At 46.0% G+C, this 23,974-nt stretch overlaps 1 protein-coding gene across 2 annotated transcripts in view; it reads left to right on the top strand.

The window, feature by feature from the left end:
* Positions 1-23,974, top strand: part of LOC144499079 (protein kinase C-binding protein NELL2-like) — a 272,572-nt gene that overhangs the window by 229,179 nt on the left and 19,419 nt on the right. For both annotated transcript variants that reach the window (XM_078221141.1, XM_078221142.1), the window contains one exon: positions 23,023-23,163. In XM_078221141.1, the coding sequence (XP_078077267.1) occupies positions 23,023-23,163 (141 nt within the window). The remainder of the gene's footprint in view (positions 1-23,022; positions 23,164-23,974) is intronic.

Raw genomic sequence — 23,974 nt, forward strand, 5'->3', positions numbered from 1 at the left:
TGTGGAATATTGCTCGTAATGTGTTCATTGAACTGCTTAACCAAAGTACCAGCAAAAGACCCACTGCTAACGGGTCGAGTGAAGACATTGTTAAGCATTGTTCCTCAAGTTATAGAAAAGTTTATTGATTAGTGTCACAAGTCGGCTTACATTAACACTGCAATGAAGTTACTGTGAAAATCCCCCAGTCGCCACTCTCCGGTGCCTGTTCGGAATCTACCTAACCTGCATGTCTTTTGGACCGTGGGAGGAAACTGGAGCACCCGGAGGAAACCCACGCAGACAGGGGGAGAACGTGCAGAAAGTGTCCCAAACCCGGAATCGAACCCAGGTCCCAGGAGCTGTGAGGCAGCAGTGATAACCATTGTGCCACCATGCTGCCCGTGGAGAAATGGATCCCACAAAGTATCAGTTGGAGGTGGCAGTTCGGGCTGTATGGTGGCACAGTGGTTAGCACTGCTGCCTCATAACGCAAGGGAACCGGGTTCATTTCTGGCCTTGGGTGACTGTGTGGAGTCTGCACATTCTCCCCGTGTCTGCATTTGGTTTCCTCCGAATACTCCGATTTCCTTTCACAGTCCGAATAGGTGCAGGTTAGGTGGATTGGCCATGCTATATTGCCCCTTAGTGTCCAATGATGAGTAGGTTAGTTGGAATTGCATGGGGCTATGGGGATAGGGCAGGGGGGCTGGGGGTGCGGCGCGGGGAGGGGGGGGGGGGGGGGGTGGCGGCGTCGGTGGTGGACCTGGGTAAGATGCTATTTTTAAAGAGTTGGTGTAGATATGACAGGCCGAATAGTTTCCTTCTGCACTGTAGGGATTCTATGGGTGAAGTGAATTCACTGGGGGAGATAAAAATTGTAACAGAGTCTAATATTTGAAGGAAACTGACTTAGTGGCAGGAATTCTACCGCACCACCTGCCATGGAAATCTGAGCAGGCGAAGGGCAGACCATGGAAAGATCCATTGACCACGGGTGGAATTTTACGGTTTTGGGATGAGCAAAGCTGCAAAATCCTACCCAGTGTGTTTACAGGAAACAATCCGGTCTTGGAGCTGATAACGAGTAAAGTAAAGCAAAAAGTAAAGTTTATCTATTCATCACAAGTAGGCTGACATTAACACCGCAATGAAGTTACTGTGAAAATCTCCGAATCGCCATACTCTGGCGCCTGTTCAGGTATACTGAGGGAAAATTTTATCATGGCCAATGCACCTAACCAGCACATCTTTCAGAGTGTGGCAGGAAACAGGAGCACCCCAGAGAAAACCCACACAGACACGGGAAGAACGCGCAGACTCCACACAGACAGTCACCCAAGCCGGGAATCGAATGCTGGTCCCTCGCGCTGTGAGGCAGCAGTGCTAACTACCGTGCCGCAGTTTAAACTAAAGAGTTAAGGAGCAATCTTACCAGCTGTTCATGCCACGATCTCGCTGCAGCGAGGTTGGAGAATTTCGCGGCAGGCCAGATCTGCAGCGAGATGGGAAAATCCCGCCGGTGTGAATGGCTGTGACATTCCATGTTTTCTTGGGGCAAAATTCTTTTTGTTCAGCATGTTTTCATTCAGCACGCTGTTTTTCGGGGAACACATTAGACGTATGCGCTATATTGCAAATCCACTGAAATGTTGCTAGACTCTCAAACCCATTTCCTTATGATCTGGATAAAGAGCATCCAGTAGCTTCTTAATAACATTTCTCCTGAGATAATATTGTCTGATTACCATGCCTCATTCAATACTGGTTGAAAACAATGGAATTCAGAAGTCTTCGACGTTACTATCCATCAATTTAATGAACTGGACTCCAGGCCGTGTAATCCATCAGTGAAGGACAACAAGAAATCCACCACTTCCAAAGGGAGCTAAAATCTGTCATCTTCTTCACAGCAACTGTCTCGTTTCACTGCACGTTTTCCAAAACCAGTGTCAGCTGTCAGCATCAAAAGCAGTAAATTTAGACACTGATTCAAATCAAAGCTACATTTACAACCATGCGGGTTTTCATCGTCTTACGGATCAAATACGTTCTGCTCTTGAACCACGACCAAAGCTTCAGTTAAAGAATGGGGTGTGAATTAGATATTCATTTTGATTTCCACATTCCGACCTTCCGAAATCAGATCTACAACCTCTCAGCAAATTAAGATTAAAAAATTGACGGGTTTTGTGAGGGGTTGACGATGGTGAGTCTTCACAGCTGGCTGGGGAAACATGTGCCTGGCTAGCTCAGTCGGGAGAGCATCAGATTTTTTATCTCAGGGTTGTGGATTCGAGCTCCGTGTTGGCCACTATTTTGGCGGCACAATGGTTAGCGTTGCTGCCTCACAGCGCCAGGCACCTGGGTTCGAATCCCAGCTTGGGTCATAGTCTGTGCGGAGTCTGCACCTTCTCCCCGTGTCTGCATGGGTTTCCTCCAGATGCTCTTGTTTCTTCCCACAGTCCGAAAGACATGCTGGTTAGGGGCATTGGCTGTGCTAAGTTCTCCCTCAGTGTACCTGAACAGGTGCTGGAGTGTGCCGGCCAGGGGATTTTCACAGTAACTTCATTGCAGCGTTAATGTAAGCCTACTTGTGACGCTAATAAATAAAACTTAAAAACTTCATTCCCTGGAAGATAATTATTCACAACTGCCAAGCTTTCACTCTGTAATCCCAGAAGACGGGAATGGGTAGTTTGAAGAGATCCCCATATTCAGGTGGTGGGATCAATGGCTACCTCGGCTCGACAATTCATTTTGCCCAGAACAGAAATCTGGTTGATAGGATGGACAAAACACCAAGTACTTTAAAATGATCATCTGTCCCACCATTCAACTGATGATATCATAGAAATCATAGAAACCCTACAGTGCAGAAGGAGGCCATTCGGCCCATCGAGTCTGCACCGACCACAATCCCACCCAGGCCCTACCCCCCACATATTTACCCGCTAATCCCTCTAACCTACACATCTCAGGGGCAATTTTAACCTGGCCAATCAACCTAACCCGCACATCTTTGGACTGTGGGAGGAAACCGGAGCACCCGGAGGAAACCCACGCAAACACGAGGAGAATGTGCAAACTCCACACAGACAGTGACCCGAGCCAGGAATGGAACCCGGGACCCTGGAGCTGTGAAGCAGCAGTGCTAACCACTGTGCTACCGTGCCGCCCCAAAGATATGAAAGATTCATTTGTCTAACTTTTCTAACTTGTGTAACCTGGCGCCGTGAACGTGGAATAAATTTATTAACAGTGTACATGCATAAAAACTGCAATCTGCAAAGCATAATGCTCACCAGAACCCAAATTCACAGAAATAGGGATTAAAAACAGACAATGCGGGAAATACTCGGCAGGTCAGGCAACATCTGTGAAGAGAGAAACAGGATTAACTCATCTTCACAACATTCATCGACCTGGAATCTGAACTCTATACCTCTCTCCAAAGACGTTGGCCGCAATCTTACCACCGTTCACGCTGGCGGGATTTTCCCATCCCGTCGCAGTGAACGGAGATTTGGCTGGGCGCCAAATTCTCTGACTGCGCTGAGCTGCCCATTGGCTGGACTGGCTGAGTATTTCCTTTGTTCATCTTACAGATTTCCAGCATCTGCAGCATTTCGAATTCATATCCCAAAAGTGGAGACACGCTGAGTGGTAATTCAGGGTGGGGGGGGAGTCTCGCCTACCGATTGGAGAGCTGGCAAGTGGGAGACGATGGCCTAGTGGTATTATCGCTATTAATCCAGAAACTCAGCTAATGCTCTGGGGACCCGGGTTCGAATCCCGCCACAGCAGATGGTGGAAACTGAATTCAATTTAAAAAACCTGGAATTAAGAATCTACTGATGACCATGAAACCATTGTCAATTGTCGGAAAAACTCATCTGGTTCCCTATGTCCTTTAGGGAAGGAAATCTGCCGTCCTTACCTGGTCTGGTCTACATGTGACTCCAGAGCCACAGCAATGTAGCTGACTCTCTACTGCCCTCTGATCAAGGGCAACTAGGGATGGGCAATAAATGCTGGCCAGCCAGCGATGCCTATTTCCCCACGAATGAATAAAACAAGAGCCACACGTCACCTCTTTCGGGAAAGCCCACTGCGTTATGTGCTACCCAGGCCCTTAACTGGAAAGTATTGGGCTGATCTTGGGAACAAGAACTCTGGGAGCGGAAATCCTGCCTGCCGAGAGTTGCTGGCCAATCAGAAGCAGGCAACTCTATTAAGCATCACCACCAGGGAGGGGGTGTCAGGAATGCTGCTGACACCATTCTTGAGGCCGAGGATCACAGATCACGTCCAGGCACTGAGTGAGTGATAGTGTGAGGGGGGTTATGGGGTGAGGGCTGTGCGGGGAGTGGGGTGAAGGCTGTTGGTAACTAGGCCAGTGGGTGGCTCCACCCTTCCCAATGCTGGGTCCCTCCATCCAGCACAGTGTGCCTTTGAATGAGGGATGACCCCACCCCTCCATAAGCCCACAAGCCTGTCTTGCTCCCCACATAGTGGGTCCCTGGCCTACTGCTGGGATTAAACCAGTGGCATGAGGGCAAGATCCTTACGTGGATAGTCATTGGGACGGAGGCAGGTAGGTGGCGAGGTCATCATTTGCCACCCTGCCCGTTGATTAAATACCCTCTCTTGTTACCAAGCACCACAGGGGTTGGCGGGTGGCAGGGGCGGGGGGCGGGGGTGGGGGGCTGCGGTGCAGGGTGAAGACATTAAAATCCTGCCCTCTGATTAAGAATGAATCTAATTCAGTCCGATTCAAATTGATTCAGTTTTAAACTCAATTTAAAGTACATCCATAGTGCCCAGCAGACTGTTTGGATTTGGGATGATTTCAGCTAAAGGTGGATGTAACCTGCATGAAATTAAAATAAATTTTGCATAAGTCTGAACTGACATTGGGCGGGATTTTCCAGCCACGCTTGCCCTAAAACTGGAAAATTCCATCCGAGGTCAACGGACATTTGCATGGTCTGCACCGCCCCCCCCCCCCACCCCTCCCCCCGACCCCCATCCACCTGCTACGATTCCCATGGAGGGCGGGACGGGAAAGCCCCCCCCCATGGAATTTGGTAATTTGGAAAAATACTATCCTGCCTTCAAGAGCAAGGCCCATTTTCGTGTCCATTCCACATAGCCCTGCAATTTTTCCTTTTCAAAGGAGATGAGTCAATATAACATGGCAATTAAAGCGCTCGAATCTCACTTAAAGACCAAGCAATTAACATTATTTTGAAAAACCTAACAGGTGATAGTTTCATACTTTAATTTAGCTTTTTGGAATTGGATGAGCATTTAGAACATAGAACATAGAAAAACTACAGCACAAACAGGCCCTTCGGCCCACAAGTTGTGCCGAACACATCCCTACCTTCTAGACCTACCTATAACCCTCCATCCTATTAAGCTCCATGTACTCATCCAGGAGTCTCTTAAAAGACCCTGTTGTAGATGTTTAAATCTGTATATTAGATATCTATGCGATATTGTCCACATGTATGTTATTCGCCACTCCCACAAATGACACGCGTACACACACAGAGCTTGTTCAAAAACATCACTTGCTTGTTTATTTAAAGGAATGCATGTTACTGAAAAGGTTCAGTGAAACATCGGGGACGGTGAGGGGCGATTCTCCCATCCTACTGTGCTAAACAATTAGCACAGTGGGCCGGGAGATTCCAGTGGCGCTGGTGTGCGGGATGCGCATTGGGCGTCCCGGCCCGCTAGCGTCTCCCAGCGCCAGAATTCCGGCAGCGTCACATCCGTGCCGGAAATTGGTGGGGAGGTGCATAAATTATGGTAATTAACATCATCGTATATTTTTAATATGATAAGGGGTCCAGGACTGAAGTCTCCAGACCCGCTAGCATCTCCCACACCACCACCCCCGTCAGAGTGGTTTGCTCCGGCGGGAATTACTATAGCTCCCCACTTCCGGGGAGCTGGCAGCCCAACCCTGCTGGAGTGAAGGGGGGGGTAATCAGGGCTCCCCAGAGGGTCAGGCAACGGGGGTATAGTGCCGCTTGGGCCTTGGCACCTTGGCAGCACCAATCTGGGACCCCGGCACTGCCCAAGGGGCAAAGTGTAATGCTTGGGGGTGGAGCCTAGGGGGCAGTGCCAAGGGGGGGCAGGGCCTAGGGGCGTGGCCTGGTGGGGCAATTGGTGGGGGTGGGAGGGTCAAACTGCCACTCTGTATAGGGATGGGCTGAGGGTAGGGAGGGAAGGTGAGAAGGAGACCAGTGATTGGAGCTGACCATCGGGGTGGAGGGGTCAACTTAATGAGGGGGTCGGGGATGCCGGGGAGGCGGGCGTCGGGACTGCTGGTTGGGGGGGACGCAGGAGATTGGGACTGCGGGGGAGTGGAGGCTGGACCAGACATGGTCATGGGGCCATCTATCGGGCCGTTGGGGACTGGAGGGCCGGCGTTGCAGGGGTCACGGGGCTGACCAGCGATCGGGAGGCCAGCAGTGCGGAGCCACTGCGCATGCACCAATCTTGCCTCTGACAGATCGGCGCATGCGCAGTTGCTCACTCAACGCTATGCTGCCGGCTTCTCCAGCGGGAATAGGCTCCACCCACTGAATTCTGGAGGGATTCACACTAGTACTCTCTGCAGTGAACAGCATGTGGGAGATTCATTATGAAACTCCCGCTGAAGAAACTAGCCTGATTTACTCCAGTTTTTACGTGAATTCGACAATGAGAATTTGTTTTGGGAGAATTCCGGCCCAGTTTCTTTTCTATAATAGCCATTAGCTCAGAGAACGTTACATGAAGAGGTTTAAATATTTTAGCTAATACAACTACAAACTATCCTAAAAATAAGCTGATAGTTGGAAGAAGGGAGAGGATATAAAAGCTGCAAATCAGTTACAAGAATCATCAAACATTTATAAAGTGCTTGAATCTCATTTTGACGTTGAATCACAGAGATACCGAATTGTTACAGTGCAGAAGGAGGCCATTTGGCCTATTGCATCTGTACTGGCTCTCCAAATGATCAATTTACTTTGTGCCGTTCTCCTGCCTTCCCTCCCCATAACACAGTCCTGGCAACATTCTCGTAAATCTCTGTACCCTCTCTAGTGCAATTATATCCTTTCTGTAATAATGTGACCAGAACTGCACACAGTACTCAAGTTGTGGCCTAACGAACATTTTATACAGTTCCACCACAACCTTCCTGCTCTTATGTTCTATGCCTGGGCTGATAAATGAAAGTAATCCATGTACCTTCCTAAACACCTCATCAACCTGTCCTGCCATCTTCAGCAATCTCTGGACTTTCACTCCAAGGTCCCTCGCGTTCTCTATGCCTCTCAGTATCTTCACCTTTTCAGTGTAATTCTTTGCCGCATTTGACCTCTAAGACTCTATGCCAAAACCTCTATGACTGTATGCCAAATGTGGGCAATTGGGACTAGCTTAGTGCTAAAAAATAAGGGCAGCATGGACAAGTTGGGCTGAAGGGCCTGTTTCCATGCTGTAAACCTCTATGACTGTAAATGCATCACCTCACATTTCTCTAGGTTAAGTTCCATTTGCCACTTTTCTGCCTACCTGACCAATCCACAGCACGACCTGTGGAGGAGCAGGGAATCACTGACATCAACATCTGGATTTTCACATTGAACTGCAGAGGTTTGGATGCCAGAAGTTGCTGTCGGCTTTACAAAGGTGAACAATGCCAGTTTCAATCATTACACCCGCACAATCTGGGCCAATTTTGAATCCCTATCCGCTAGCCTTTCAGTCAGGGCATTCCGGATTGCGACAGCTCGCTGCATGTCCAGCCGATTTATAACGCAAATGCTTTTGAGCAGCAGGGTGTTTGAGGGAGCTGCTGCAACTGATTAGAAATGAGGTACTTAGAAAAATAACTTGACTCATGTAGCATTTGATTCTCTGCAGATGTCAGTTCACAGAGCGTACGTGTACATGTGGGACAACACGGTGGCACAATGGTTAGCACTGCTGTCCCACAGCATCAAGGACCTGGGTTCAATTCCAGTCCTGGGTCATTGTCTGTGTGGAGTTTGCACATTCACCCCATGTCTAAAGTGGGTTTACTCCCACAGTCCAAAGATGTGCTGGTTAGGTTGATTGGCTACACTCAATTGCCCCTTATTTTGATTTGATTTATTATTGTCACATGTATTAGTATACAGTGAAAAGTATTGTTTCTTGCATGCTATACAAAGCATACCATTCATAGAGAAGGAAACGAGAGAGTGCAGAATGTAGTGTTACAGTCATAGCTAGGATGTAGAGAAAGATCAGCTTAATGCAAGGTAAGTCCATTCAAAAGTCTGACAGCAGCAGGGAAGAAGCTGTTCTTGAGTCGGTTGGTACGTGACCACAGACTTTTGTATCTTTTTCCCGATGGAAGAAGGTGGAAGAGAGGATGTCCGGGGTGTGTGGGGTCCTTAATTATGCTGGCTGCTTTGTCGAGGCAGCAGGAAGTGTCGACAGAGTCAATGGATGGGAGGCTGGTTTGTGTGATGGATTGGGCTACATTCACAACCTTTTGTAGTTTCCTGTGGTCTTGGGCAGAGCAGGAGCCATACCAAGCTGTGATACAACCAGAAAGAATGCTTTCTATGGTGCATCTGTAAAAGTTGGTGAGAGTTGTAGCTGACATGCCAAATTTCCTTAATTTCCCCGTCCCCCCTGCCACGGGAATTGGAATGGGCGAGGGGTGGACCATGGAAAGGTCCGTTGACCGCGGACAGGATTTTCCGGTTTTGAGGCGAGCGAGGCTAGAAAATCCTGTCCTTAGTGTCAGGGGGCTTATCAGGGTAAGTATATGGGGTTACAGGGATAGGGCCTGGGTGGGATTGTGGTCAATGGGCTGAATGGTCTCCTTCTGCACTGGTTCTGTGTGTAGAGGAAGCATTCAGACTAGGAACCCAGTGAACAGACTGTCCATTTGTCCTTGTATGAGAATCATCATCAAACCCATTTAAACATTGCATCACTCAAGAACAAAGTGAAGCAGCCAATATAGGTCAACTAGTTTAAAATTTGATAAGGTTTTCAGAATGCATGTTCCTAGATGTGATTGTTGCAGCTAATCTGCCAGTGGATTGCTAGGAGCTGTGTGAGTATTGTTCTTAGATATAATTCCAGACTGAATGTGCAACATTTCTGCACAGTGTACATTAATGTTTAACAGTTTGGCCTTTAGGAATGATAAAGTACAAACAAATTTGCTTGCCATTCTGCTCCAGCACTTCAATCACAGAAATGTAATTACAGGTAATTACAGAAATCTTGCTATGAAATATTACTTAAGATTAATACGTGATTTGCTTCCAGTCAGATAGAATCATAGAATCCCTACAGTGCAGAAGGAGGCTATTCGGCCCATCGAGTTTGCACCGACCACAATCCCATCCAGGCCCTCTCCCCGTAACCCCACTTATCTACTCTACAAATCCCCCTGACATTAAGGAGCAATTTAGCATGACCAATCCACCTAACCTGCTCATCTTTGGGCTGTGGGAGGAAGCCAGAGCACCCGGAAAAACCCACGAAGACACGGGGAGAACGTGCAAACTCCACACAGACAGTCACCCGAGGCCAGAATTGAAACAGCACTGTGCCACCGTGCCATCCTGACAGTGTCATAACTTTAGATTTTTAGCACTGAGAAAACAAACAGGAAAGAATATTAACAAACAGTATAATACCGCAGAACTTGAAAATCTGAAACAAAGGCAGCACGGTGGCACAGTGTTTAGCACTGCTGACTCACAGTGCCAGGGCCTTGAGTCTGTGTAGGGTTTACACATTCTCCCCGTGTCTGCATGGGTTTCCTCCAGGTGCTCCGACTTCCTCCCACAGTCCCAAAATGTGCGGGTTAGGTGGATTGACCATGCTAAATTGTCCATTTGTGTCCAAAGATATCTAGGTTAGATAGATTAGCCATGGTAAATGTGTCGGGTTACGGGGATAGGGTGGGGGAAAGGGCCTGGGTAAGTTGCTCTGTCTGAGAGAGTCAGCGCAGACTCGATGGGCCAAATGGCCTACTTCTGCACTGTAGGGATTCTATGATTCTAAAAGTTAAAGAATGTTGGAAGCCCTGAGCGTGCCAGGCAGCTTCTGTGGAAAAAAAACCACACTTAACCTTTCTGGGATTTTTCTTATTCTTTGATGGGATTTGGGTATTGTTGGCAAGGCCAGCAGTTGTTGCCCATCCCTTTTTGGCCATGAACTAAGTGGCTTGCTCAGCCATTTCAGAGGGCAGTTAAAAGTCAGTCTCATTGCTGCGGTTCTGGAGTTACAAGTAGGCCAGACCAGGAAAGGATGGCAGATTTCTTTCCTTACAGACATTAGTGAACCAGATGGGTTTTTGACAACAATCGATGGTAGTTCCATAGTCACCAGGCTAGCTTTCAACCAGATGTACTAATTGAATTCATATCCCACTGGCTGCTGTGGTGGGAACTCCTCCAGGACCCCAAACACTCCTTTCAGGAGAGATCGCAATTTGAGATTGTTCCCTGTAACTAATATATGGTATTTTCTGCATATGGCGCAGTCTCTTTGACACTGGGGGGTGGGCTTTAGTGAAAACCTCCATTCAGTATCAAGTCCTACCTTGAGCTTTCTGCTACTTACCTCTACAATTCTCTCGGCCACTTCCAAATATGCCAATCCTTCTAAAATTATTATGAGAAATGGGAATTTGAAATAATCATTAACACGAGTCATGGAAGTTCAGTATTTTGTGACACTGATTACCTGCAAGGCGTAACAGTCCTATGTATGTGCCCGGACTTTGCAGAGTCGATTGCAGGGGCAATGATGTATGGGGCCTGGCAAAGAATGCTTCCTTGCAGATCCTGGAACCTGAGTAAAACTGCCTTACTTTACCTTTGACCCAGGCCCGACAAATGCAGTCCAATCCCAGGGGGGAAGTGTAGCTTTTCTTGCTGTATTCAGAGGGTGTAATTCTCCCATACTCCCAACAGTGGGTTAAATGGAGGGCAGAGGGAGAGAGACTGTGGCGTAAGTCCAAAATTTGGCTTTATGCCCGCGTGACTTTCCCACAGGACCTTCCATTGGTGCCCACCACCATGACACATCTGGAAACCTGCTGGAGGCCAGCCTGGTCCCGCTAAAGGGGTGTTAGATGAAGGCCCGACTAGAATCTTCCACCCAAGCTCAATGTTTCACAACGCCAGAGGGAAAATACGCCAGTCCAAAACACATCTGGAACAACGTGGTGTGCAGATGTTAGGAGTCAGCTGCAGAATGCCTGCGGCTGTTTCCAGAGTTCGGGATGGAAGCCACCAGGCAACCCTTGGCCCCGGAACATCACAACACTGGGTAGGACAGCATCTACAGGTGGCTCTTACAGATTCAGCATCATGAGGAGGCCCAACTTCCAGCCTCAGCGTGTTCCTGGAGATCCATCTACTTTGTCCAGAGGTCCAAATTCTTTCTCCAATGTTGGGTCAATAATGTTGGGCACCTTTTTAAATATGGCATCCAGATATGATGGCAGGATGTTGATTTGATTTGATTTATTATTGTCACAGGTATTAGTGTACAGTGAAAAGTATTGTTCCTTGCATTTTATACAGACAAAGCATACTATTCATAGAGAAGGAAAGGAGACAGTGCAGAATGTAGTGTTACAGTCATAGCTAGGGTGGAGAGAAAGATCAACTTAATGCAAGGTAAGCCCATTCAAAAGTCTGATGGCAGCAGGGGAGAAGCTGTCCTTGAGTCGTTTGGTACATGATCTCAGACTCTTGTATCTTTTTCCCGATGGAAGAAGGTGGAAGAGAGAATGTTCGGGGTGTGTGGGGTCCTTAGTTATACTGGCTGCTTTGCCAAGGCATGGGAAGTGTAGATGGAGTCAATGTACGGGAGGCTGCCATGAGGATGTGCCACGGAATATGATACTCAGCATAACTAATGAGATCGGGGCCGGAAGATATGGCATGGTTTCCCGCCAGCCCCTGGAGTGGGAAAAACTCCCCATTCTTGTCCCTGCCATGGGAGTTAATCCCAGATGGGAGAATTCCGCCTGGAGGGTCTGCCCCATTATCCCAGCTTCCTACACGCGTCTGGATGTTTACTTTTGTCGGTCTGAGGTAAATTTGAAAACTGTCATGATGTATAATCCAGAGCGTGCAGACTTGGTTAAAGGACCCTAATATTTCTGACATGCAAAACATTCTGTTTACCAGATGCTGTTGCTTAGAGTACAGATGTGAGTTTTAACAAAGATTTTGGAACAGCTGGAATCTGCCACTTTGGTTTAGAATCAATTGTTTTGAATATTTTTTTGGTTTCAAATGTTTTTGATTGCAGTTCCATTCCTCGACAACCTCATTTTACCGATAATAAATTAGATATATAAACTCTCAATAGCTTCTTTGCTTTGACGAGATAAAGGATATGATTATCTGGACTGGACTATGATATTTAACTTACCCCCTGCCGGCATCAAATAGAAAAATGTAGAGCGTGGACAGATGCAGAGTAAACTGTTCAATGTCAACATTGCTTAGCTTGAACTTGAGAAAATAATTCTTTGCTGCATCGCTATGAGGAGGCGCGGGGAGGTGATGGCCTCGTGGTATTATTGCTAGACTATTAATCCAGAAACTCAGCTAATGTTTTGGGGACCCAGATTCGAACCCTGCCACGGCAGAGGGTGGAATTTAAACTCAATATAAAAAAAAACTGGAATTAAAAGTCTAATGATGACCATGTTGTTGTAAAAACCCATCTCGTTTACTAATGCCCTTTAGGGAAGGAAATCTGCTGTCCTTACCTGGTCTGGCCTAAATGTGATTCCAGAGCCACAGCAATGTGGTTGACTCTCAACTGCCCTCAGACAACTAGGGATGGGCAATAAATGCTGGCCAGCCAGCAATGCCCATGTCCCATGACTGAATTTAAAAAAAAGAATTGTTTTGCTTTACGGACCCATGACTTTTGAGCCAGTTGAGTGGGATTGATGATTGTTCTGAATTTTGGCGATCTTTTGCTACATTTATCAGGAGCTGAGTTAATACCGACCAATTTCACTCGTAATGAGAGTCTTCTATCGAAACTTTCATTCTCTTTGTTGGTGATGTCATTTACCAATGCATGACTTTAAAATGTTCAATATTGTTTACATGGGAGAGTTATTTCACCACCTCATTTTTTTGTCACCAGCCCATCGCCTCATTGTAATATTGTATAACTCTGCGCACAAGCCATGCCTTTGGAGGAGTAAAACCTTCCAAAGAGTAAAATCGGACGGCATGGTGGCACAATGGTTAGAACTGCTGCTTCACCGCGCCAGGGATCCGGGTCACATGTATCAGTATACAGAGAAAAGTATTGTTTTTATACGGACAAAGCATATCGTTCATTGAGTAAATAGGAGAGAAGGAAAGGAGAGGGTGAACATATAGTGTTACAGTCATAGCTAGGATGTAGAGAAAGATCAACTTAATATAAGGTAGGTTCATTCAATAGTCTGATGGCAGCAGGGAAAGGCGGCACAGTGGTTGGCACTCCTGCTTCACAGTACCAGGGACACGGGTTCAATTCTGGCCTCGGGAGTTTGTATGTTCACCCCGTGTCTGCGTGGGTTTCCTCCGGGTGCTCTGGTTTCATCCCACAGTCCAGAGATGGGCGAGTTAGGTGGATTGGCCATGCTAAACTGCTCCTTAGTATCAGGGGGAGTTGGAGGGTAAATATGTTGGTGGGATTGTTGTCGGTGCAGGCTCAGTGGGCTGAATGACCTCCTCCTATTGTATTGCTAGGCAGGGTATTTTTTGCAGTTCAGGCAGGCAGAATTCGCAAAGTACGTTCAGCCACATCACTATGCTTTACTGAAATGCGAGGAGAAAACCAGAATGCAGCTGAGTGAAAATTCCACATATTCACCATGACAATGCTGAAAGTGTGGTCATGGACTTGGTCCAATCTCATTTTAAATCCACTTCCTTACATGTGAAAGGACATTGTCAATCGATTGCATTTCACATAATGGATTCAGCTTCTGTATCAGTTTTTGACTTTTTAAGGATTCCACAGATTTAAATAAGATAACATAAGAACATAAGAAGGTTGCTGATGAAATGCTGACATGTTTTAAGTCCGATCTCGTGCAAGAGAAAGATTTGGTGGGTACAAGTCTACATTAGACAATGTAATAACCATCATGTTCACTCCCATTTTTGGAATTTCGGTACTATTGAACTTTAGTGTCCGGGGGATTAACAGGGTAAATACGTAGCGCTATGGGGATGGAGCCTGGGTGGGATTGTTGTTGGTGCAGGTTCAATGGGCCGAATGGCCTCCTTCTGCACTGTAGGAATTCTATGATTCCATGATTCTAGTTTCTGAGGTAATTTTGAAACTGTTTGTAAATGTATCTGCTGAAAGGAAAGGAATAAACTCTTGCCTACATTTTTGATATTCCTAAATTGACTTGGAATTTTTTTGTACAAGATAAAAGTTACCTTACGAAAACATCTTGAAACATCTGAATAAATTGCACAAACATCTGGATTTCAAGTTGGTTTGTGTGGAGATGAAAAATAGTGAAAGAAAGAAGTCACTGGTGGGAGTGTTTTCTAGACCTCTGGCGGTATCGACACTGTAAATCACTTTCACCAGTGACTTTCTTTCATAACGGGGGCTTGCAAGTAAGTTACCACAGGAATTGTGGGAGAGTTTAATCTTTATCTAGATTGGGCAAGTCAAACTGGCAGGGTGAACTCATAGAGAACAGTTAAAACAATACATTCTGGAACCAAACAGGTTATTTTAGACCTGGCTTTGCTTTATGAAATAAGATTAATTAATGACCTCTGAGTAAGAATGATCATAACATGATGAAATTTCACATTCATTCTTAAGGTGCGAAATTTGTATCTGAGACTAGTGTATTAAACTTAAATAAAGGCATGGAAACTGAGTTGGCTAAAGTGCAATTGGAAAATAGATAAAGGCCGGAATTTTATAGCCATTCACATCCCGTTGCCGCAGCAAGTGAGCACGGAGAATTTGGCGCCCACCTCCATTCACTGCAGCGGGACCAGAGAATCTCGCTGGCGTGAATGGCCGGAAAATTCCAGCAAAAATGGTGGAGAAGCAGTAGGAAAGATTTAAAGAGATATTTCATAACCCTCAACAAAGATATATTCCATTGAGAAAGAAAGAGGCTACGAGAAGGATGTGCCATCCGTGAAGGAAGTTCAGATTGGTATCAAATTGAAAGAAAAGGTGTACAAACTTAGTGGTAGACCAGAAGAGTGGGAACATTTGATAAATCAGCAAAGGATGACTAAAAAAAAAGAGGAAGAAATTGGAGTATCAGATAAATCTAGCAAGAACTTAGGAACAGGCAGTACAGTGTCAAGGACCCGGGCTCAATTCCGACCTTGGGTGACTGCCTGTGTGGAGTTTGCATGTTCTCCCCTGTGTCTGCATGGGTTTCTTCTGGGTTAGGCTGATTGGCCATGCTGAATTGCCCCTTAGTGTCAGGGGGATTAGCAGGGTAAATGCGTGGGTTCATGGGGATAGGACCTAAGGGTGGGAGGATAGGTTGGGGAGGACAGGAAATCCCTTAACATGATGGCCAAGGGCTGTATTCCCACCCAGGCAAGCAGTGAGGGCCTGTGAGGCTGGTTGGCGTGCTGGAACCCCAGCCTGTCTCTGGGTGCTGCCTGCAGGCTGTTAAACTGCACCCAACCCCAATATTGTGTTGGCTAACAGGAGGCCAACTGGAAAATCCCAGTCAGCCCCCTTTTCCAGTGCTTAACAAGTCTCTTACTGAACTTAATTGGCTACTGGGTAGCTCTCCCAAACCTACCTTGGCCAAAATGGCTGGTGCCTGGAACAGCATTAGGAAACTAGCAGGATGGTCAGTGCCGGACTTTCGGGTTCTGTCTAACTTCTCAATGGGGCCCGAACGTTAAACTTCCTACCCACGGCACCCTGGGAACTGGCTCAGACTGGACATGATAGGTAGAGTAATTGGCCCCTTGGCATCTAATTGGCTATTACTGACAAAGAACCTTGAGCAGTAATTATTTTTTTTCCCAAAGAAAGTTTGATGCATTTTAAATGAAACTCTGATGCCCCTTTGTATAGACTCAGCAACCCAGAATCCGCACGTCATATTTCAAATGATATCGGTGCTGTCACTTTACAGCATATCTGTTATATTTTAACACAAGAAGAAAAGAAATGTATTCAACAATTACACATACTTTTCCCGCAGTGTGCAGTACTGGGAGAAAATAATGTGTGAAGTCCATCATTCTTGACATTCTTCAAGGCCGTAACATTGTGTTTATCAGCATATTTCATGGTGTTAGACTTGTGCCTGACAGAATATTGTTTCTCCCTCTTTTCAGCATCAACGAACTGCTTTAAATTCAAAGCTAAGTCGACTCTGGGATTTATCGTTATATTAGCTGGCTGGTTTGACAGCGTTGCATTTGAAAATTAGCCATTTGCTTGCATTGAAATAAAAAAAATACTGGATCAGAATCATCTCTAGACGTTAAGATTGTCATTTCTTGTTATTCATTTCATTTTCTGATTCCCGTGTTACTGGAGCTGACAGGAAAATCAAACGATAGGCGGTGATGTGCACACCCGAGCGAAAATGTGAAGCCTTCAGAATGGGGGCGGTGATGCTGATTCGTTTTCGAAGACCATGGACTGGATTTTCCAGCCGCGCTCTCCCCAAAAGCAGAGAATCCCGCCCAAGGTCAATGGACATTTCCATGGTCCGCCTTTCGCCTGCTATGAGTCCCCGGGCGGGCGGAACAAGAAAATTCGCCCCCGTATGTTTTTTTTTAATCGGCCACATTTCAATATTTGTTTCAATCCACATTTTGGCAGCACGGTGGCACAGTGGTTAGCACTGCTGCCTCACAGCGCCAAGGACCCAAGTTCAATTCCCGGCTTGGGTCACTGTCTGTGTGGAATTTGCACGTTCTCCCCGTGTCTGCGTGGGTTTCCACCGGGTGCTCCAGTTTCCTCCCACAGTCTGAAAGATGTGCGGGTTGGGTGGATTGACCATGCTAAATTGCCCCTTAGTGACAGGGGGACTAGCTAGGGGAAATCTGTGGGGTTATGGGGATCGGACCTGGGTGGGATTGTGGTTGGTGCAGACTCGATGGGCCGAAGAGCCTCCTTCTGCATTGTAGGATTCTAATAGCTTGTGAATAAGTTTAAAAGGGATATTGCCTTCATGAGAGTACAGGGTTGGTTTCCTGGTGGAAGATTCGGGTGGAGAGCAGGCAGTCATGTAGCCACAACCCTGGTCAGAGTAATTGCAAATCCTGAGGCAGAGTTTTGAATGGAGGAAACATTATGGGGTATAATCCATGATGTCCCCACTTAAGACTTTCCTGGCAATTGCAAGCAGCTACAAGAGGGGATTCCGACCTTATTTATCAAGCCCATGTTTTGTTTCCAGGTGGAAAGAAGAATAGCGATGAAAACCTTCCAGCACATATCATTGACTCTTTGAACTGTTCAAATGTAATGCTTCCCCATTTTAAAAAAGCCATTCACCCTTTTTGCACAATAGTCAGAAGATCTCGGGTGGGATTTTCCTGTCCCGCCCGCCATGGGAATTGTAGGGGGCACGACATGGACTATGCAAAGGTCCGTTGACCTCGGGCAGGATTTTGTGACCTTAATGGAAGCGCAGCTGGAAAATCCTGTCCCTCATCTGGCACATTGAGATGATGGAGCCAAGAATGACATAACGCTTCCTGGAAAAAGTATATTTCTGCTTGATAGCTCTAACTATGATTGAGAACAAGGGGTCAATTTTTGTCTTCATTGCCTGGACAGTATTTTAGCATAACAGATCACCAGTCCATTATAAGAACAAGACAAATATTATTCTGGGAAAAAAACTCAGTGGTCAGGCAGTGTCTATGGAGAAAAACAGAGTTAATGGCCAGAATTTTACTGGCACGCCCGCCCCGATTCTGGGGGCGGGTGAAGCTCGGAGAACAGCATTCTCCATTGGCTTCAGGTGGGATCGTACGAACCTCGGGCGAACGTGCAGTAAAATTCCAACCAATGTTTCAGATTGATGACCTTTCATCAGAACCCAGGCCCTTAGCGTCAGGGGGACTAGCTAGGGTAAAAGTTAGCATGGCCAATTCACCTCACATGCACATCTTTGGACTGTGGGAGGAAACCGGAGCACCCGGAGAAACCCATGCAGACATGGGGAGAATGTGCAAACTCCACACAAACAGTGACCCAAGCCGGGAATCCAACCTGTGTCCCTGGCGCTGTGAGGCTGCAGTGCTAACCACTTCAGCTCTGATGAAGGGTCATCTGGACTCAAAATGTTGGCTCTATTCTCTCTCCACAGATACTGTCAGTCCTGCTGAGATTTTCCAGCATTTTTCTGCTTTTCTTTCAGATTCCAGCACCCGCAGCATTTTGCGTTTATCTTAGTTTATGTTATACCTTTTTACACCTATTCAGAAAAGTATTATTTGGGTATCTGTATTGCAGTCAGTACCAGAGCAATGCATTTGAAGCAGTAAATATTGAACAGATTTGTGTCATATCACTTTGTCCTCTATTTAATGGAATCATTAACTCATTTAAACCAAGATGACTAATGTCTCCATTAAAACAAAAGAGAATGGAAATTCAAGAAACGGACTAAATCTTCATGCAACATATATTATTCAATCATTTGCAGGCTAAATGCACTTCTCCATTCAGCCAAACTACACCCAAAGCTGCACCAAGATATCAGGAGAAGACGTGTAGGCGAATCATTTCAGTAGGAGTTAAAATGTGTTAGACCTGCATTAGAGAATCAAACATCAAGCTACTGGGACAAGAATGAGTAGGGCTTCAGTGAAGCAGTGACAAAGGGTCATCTGGACTCGAAACATCAGCTCTTTTCTCTCCTTACAGATGCTGCCAGACCTGCTGAGATTTTCCAGCCTTTTCCCAGTTGGTTTCAGTGAAATGTAGCCCTTGTTTTATTCCACAGCAGTAGGATTTTCTTGTATTTATTCCTCAGTGTCCGATCATCCCGAGTAACAGGGCCCTTCTAATCTCGCTCTCAATGCCCAGCAGTGCTGTGTAGGTAGCTTCTCTTTAATTTACTCAGCTTAGCACTTCAGCAAGGCAGCGTGACTAAGTCATGCTGTCCAGTGACTCGGGTTGAAACACGCATTCGTCACTGCCATGATACATTGAACCACAAGATCACTCATTTTCACTTTCCCTGGTGCTTCTTTTTAAAACTTAAATGAGAGCCTTGTGGAGTTGCAGCTTACAGATCTTGTGCTTGCTGTAATTGCAATTGGATTCAGAAATGTACAGTTGGATTAGAGATTTTGTATGTAAGCATTCCCACACAAAATGTTACTGGAACATTTTCTCCTTGGTGAAGATGGTAGAAGAAGTAATCCAGAGACACGCACAGGCAGCAAATCCAGCGAGACCCCATTACCAAATTTAACAGAAATTGTAGGCATTCTATTTGATATCTTCTGGTGCACACCAAGCATCTCAGAATTCATCCCTATATTGTGTTGAATTTTTGCATTGTACCAGTTGTAGTATCTACATGGGTACATCAGTATATGTCAAGTGAATGAACACTGTTTTATCTGATTTGTAAATTTTGCGGACCTGATTGGCAGAGAGACTATAACCCAAACTGAAAGATACACATGTTAAATCATTCCAAAACCAGATCGTGGAGGAGGAAGCCAAGCACCAATCTTTCACTTAATACCAGATATATTAACAGAATATAACAGTATGTATGTCACTACAAGAATCAGTAGGGCTTCAGTGATATGTAGCCCTTGCCTTATTCCACGACAGTAGGATTTTCCTGTATTTATTCCTCATTGCCCGAGTCCTTCCTAACCAACCTCCATAAGACCATAAGACATAGGAGCAGAATTAGGCCACTCGGCCCATCATTCAATCATGGCTGATATTTTTCTCATCCCCATTCTCCTGCCTTTTTCCCATAACCCCTGATCCCCTTATTCATCAAGAACTCCAGTGTCCCAGGAGTCTCTCTTCATCCTCGTTTGGGTTTACAAATAAAAAATAAACTAATTAACTAATTGAAAGCCTCTTAAAAGGACAGTGTTGTGGTGGACTTCAGGTGTGCCTTTGTCCTGCCTGGACCACCGTTGTGTGTTTGTTATGAATAAAATTGATGCGCTATCAATTAGGCAAAAGATTACTTGTGTGCCAATACAACTGTAGGCTTTTATTCATAACAGAATCAGGAGCACATCCCAACAGTTACCGACCCGGCCTGAGCAAGGGGGAGGAGACAGCCACCTTTATACTAGGTGCCGAGGGGAGGAGCCAAGCCGGCAGGGGATGTGCCCAGGCATAACAAACCCACAACGGTGGTCCATGTAGGACAAAGGCACAACTGAAGTCCACCACAAGTGTAACAAAACAAAACTTAATAAATCCAATTGAAATGTTGTTTCCGGGGCTGATGTTGTATCCCAGCCCTTTGGTGCTCACTGGTTTCCACATATTTGTGGACACTGTGTGTTCCTCTTTCTCCAAGCACAACCCGGGCATGAGTAGCTGTGGAAGAGGGGCAGACAGTTGGGCCAAATGACCCCCTGAACCACTAACTGCTAGCTCCTGTTAATGACCACATTGGCAGGTCCAGGAGCAGGATAAGTAGGCCTTACTCTACCCTCCCCCTCACTTTGCACTAGATGGCCAGGGCTGGAGTTCTCCGGCCTTTCACGACGGTGGGATTCTCTGGTCCCGCCTGCAACACATCCCTGCATATGGGTTTCCCGCCAGCGTGGGGTGATGTCAGTGGAAATTCCCATTGACAGCGATGGGGCCAGAGAATCCCACTGCTAGCGAACAACGTGCCACCTCCCGCTGGTGGGAAACACGCAGCAGGGAGGCTGGAGAATCTTGCCCCAGGAGCGTGGGGGCCGAAGTGGAACCAGAATTTGAGGAACGGCTCCTTCTGACAAAATGGGGCTGCAATCACTGGCAACCTACGTAAATATGGACTTCTGAAGGTCACGGGAAATACAGGTGGAGTCAGTGAACGACCTTCAACTTTTATTGCATGGGATCTCTGCATGCAACACCCTCCACACCAGATAACTCCCTAATGTTAAAGAGGAGGACTTCAAGGTAGAGAGCCCTTCACCGGGGATCCCCACCATGTCCGGGCGGCAGGACAGAATGTCACGGTCTGGATGGTTGTCAAGGCTGAAAAAATGAAGGGAGTTCAGCAGCAGCGGCAGTCAGTACAAGCGACTCCTCAATGCAGAATGAAAAAGCACAGAGGGAACCGTGATGGCAAGGTTTCCAAAGGAGGTTTCCAGAACTGGAGCCCATGTGAAATTCCGTCTGAGTGGAGTCAGTTCAGAACCGAGTCCTCCACGTGTTTGAGCTGCCTCGACATCACGAGTACAGTTGGGGCCGAGCACCATAGTTTTGAGGCTGTGGATGGCTTTGGCCATGAAGTGGACATGAACAGATCCACAATGTGCAAGTTGTTTTGCGGTGTCATCCAGCCCACACGTCACTTTTTATTAAAAAATAATTAATCAAAACTGACAGGGGTGAGAGTCCCTGGTAGAGCTCTGTAACTAAAAGATATCAAAAAATCAAAGGAAACTTACAAATTCAACCCAAAGTGTTATTACCGAGAGCGATAATGCACTCAGCCCCTGCGGTGCCCACTAAAAAGTCTCTCTTTGTATGTGCTCAAGATACTTAATCAATCAATATCTTTCACCTATGTATCTTCAACTTTAATAATGCAATTAACAACACAGAATAGCAGACTACTAAAGTAGAAGAAAAATTCTGTGATCTTTTCATTCCAGTAAATGATCACAGGACTATCACACTAATACTGAGGTTAAAATAGAGCTATGTTTGACCATTAACCTTCATCAGCTGATCAGTGGGGGCCGGAACTTTACTGTCCCCCCCGCCACGGGAATCGATTTTGGGACGAGCATAGCTGGAAAATCCCACCCATCAGGTTTTGTAGCAAGAGTTCTAACCTCTCCCTCCCCAACCAGCCCACCACCAACACCCCCCCCCCCCCTCACACCCCTCCCACAACAAGTGATCTAATAGAGGTCTAGAAAATAATGAGGGGCATAGATAAGGTAGATAGTCAACATATTTTCCCGAAGGCAGGGGAGCCTTAAACTAGAGGGCATAGGTTTAAGGTGAGAGGGGAGAGATACAAAAGGATCCAGAGGGGCAATTTTTTCACACAGAGGGTGGTGAGTGTCTGGAACGAGTTGCCAGAGGTAGTAGTAGAGGTGGGTACAATTTTATCTTTTATAAAGCATTTAGACAGTATCATGGGTAAGATGGGTATAGAGGGATATGGGGCAAAAGTGGGCAATTGGGACTAGCTTAATAGTAAAAACTGGGCGGCATGGACAAGTTGGGCCGAAGGGTCTGTTTCCATGCTGTAAACCTCTATGGTTCAATGATACTATAACAGTTTTCCATAAAATACTAAGACTGTGATGGCAAGAATATGGATTAGTAATCAGATTACTACAGGGGAGTCAAAAATGGCATCAAGATCACATTGTAGGGAGTGCAATTAGAAAAGTAGCCCTATATAGGGCTGTAATTCGAACAAAGACAAGAATCCATTTGGGTATATGGCCTTAATGGTCATGTTTGGTGCTGCTAGCTTCCATGATTTTCTGAAATGCGGGCCTTGCTATTGATGCTTGCATACTAAGACTTAATAAAGAAATTGTAATGTTACCTTTGAAGAATTCAAACTGCAAGATCTTGCTTTAGATTAGCTTGTGGGAATTACATACATAAATGATTGTGTTTGGTGCAAAGTTGAACTTAGACTTCTAAGGACAGATTGATTGCATAACACTATGCCCTTTACTTTGGCTCCGACTGCAGAATTTGCGTGTGACTGTATTGGATATCCAGTGTGTAAAACTTCAAGTGACAATGTCCTATTATGTTTTCCTTCTCGGCTCTGTACAGACATTGATGAATGTGCGGAGGGTTTTGTTCAGTGTGACAGCCGCGCTAATTGCATCAACCTTCCTGGATGGTACCATTGTGAATGCAGGGATGGCTACCATGACAATGGCCTCTTTGCCGCAAACGGGGAGACATGTGAAGGTCAGTGTCTTTTTTTTAAAAGATGCTTCTAATTTGATCTGTTCTCACCAGAGAGCTACCACCATCCATTAAGTTGAAAGAAACGGGGCAAAGTTTTTAATGGACGGAACTCGACAGCCTTTGGTGATAGTGCGTGTCTCTGCGATATTTCATTATCATTGTTAAAGGGTCATTATTTTATTTAGCAGCTGAATTGGGCATAGAGGAACATTTGACAGTCACAAAACATTGCGGTGTGGACAAAATGAGTCAGATAGATGAAGGTTTGCAATTTTTTTTATTGTATTGCAATGAACTGTAATTACATTAAAGTGAAATTATAATAAGGGGAAATAATTGTTACCCCTTAAAAAGATTAATTTAACCTGAAAGTTTAAAGTTTATTTATTAGTCACAAGTAGGCTTACATTAACACTGCAATGAAGTTACTGTGAAAATCCCCTAGTCGCCACACTCCGCCGCTTGTTTGGGTACACTGAGGGAGAATTTAGCACGGCCAGTGCACCTAAACAGCACGTCTTTCGGAGGAAACTGGAGCACCCGGAGGAAACCCAGGTAGACACGGGGAGAACGTGCAGACTCCACACAGATAGTAATCCAAGCCGGGAATCGAACCCAGGTCCCCGGCGCTGTGAAGCAGCAGTGCTAACCACTGTGCCCAGATTTCACTGTCTCAGAATGTTCGCCAATTACAGATCGGTTGGTGTGCCTGGGGTATTGAACATGATGGGGTGAATTAATTTGAAGTTTGAAAGTTTTTGAGAGAGAATTATTTATATCCTCTGCCGAGGAAGCGCTATGTTAATTGAAT

The sequence above is a fragment of the Mustelus asterias genome, chromosome 9, assembly GCF_964213995.1.
Source record: "Mustelus asterias chromosome 9, sMusAst1.hap1.1, whole genome shotgun sequence".
Taxonomy (NCBI): Eukaryota; Metazoa; Chordata; class Chondrichthyes; order Carcharhiniformes; family Triakidae; genus Mustelus; species Mustelus asterias.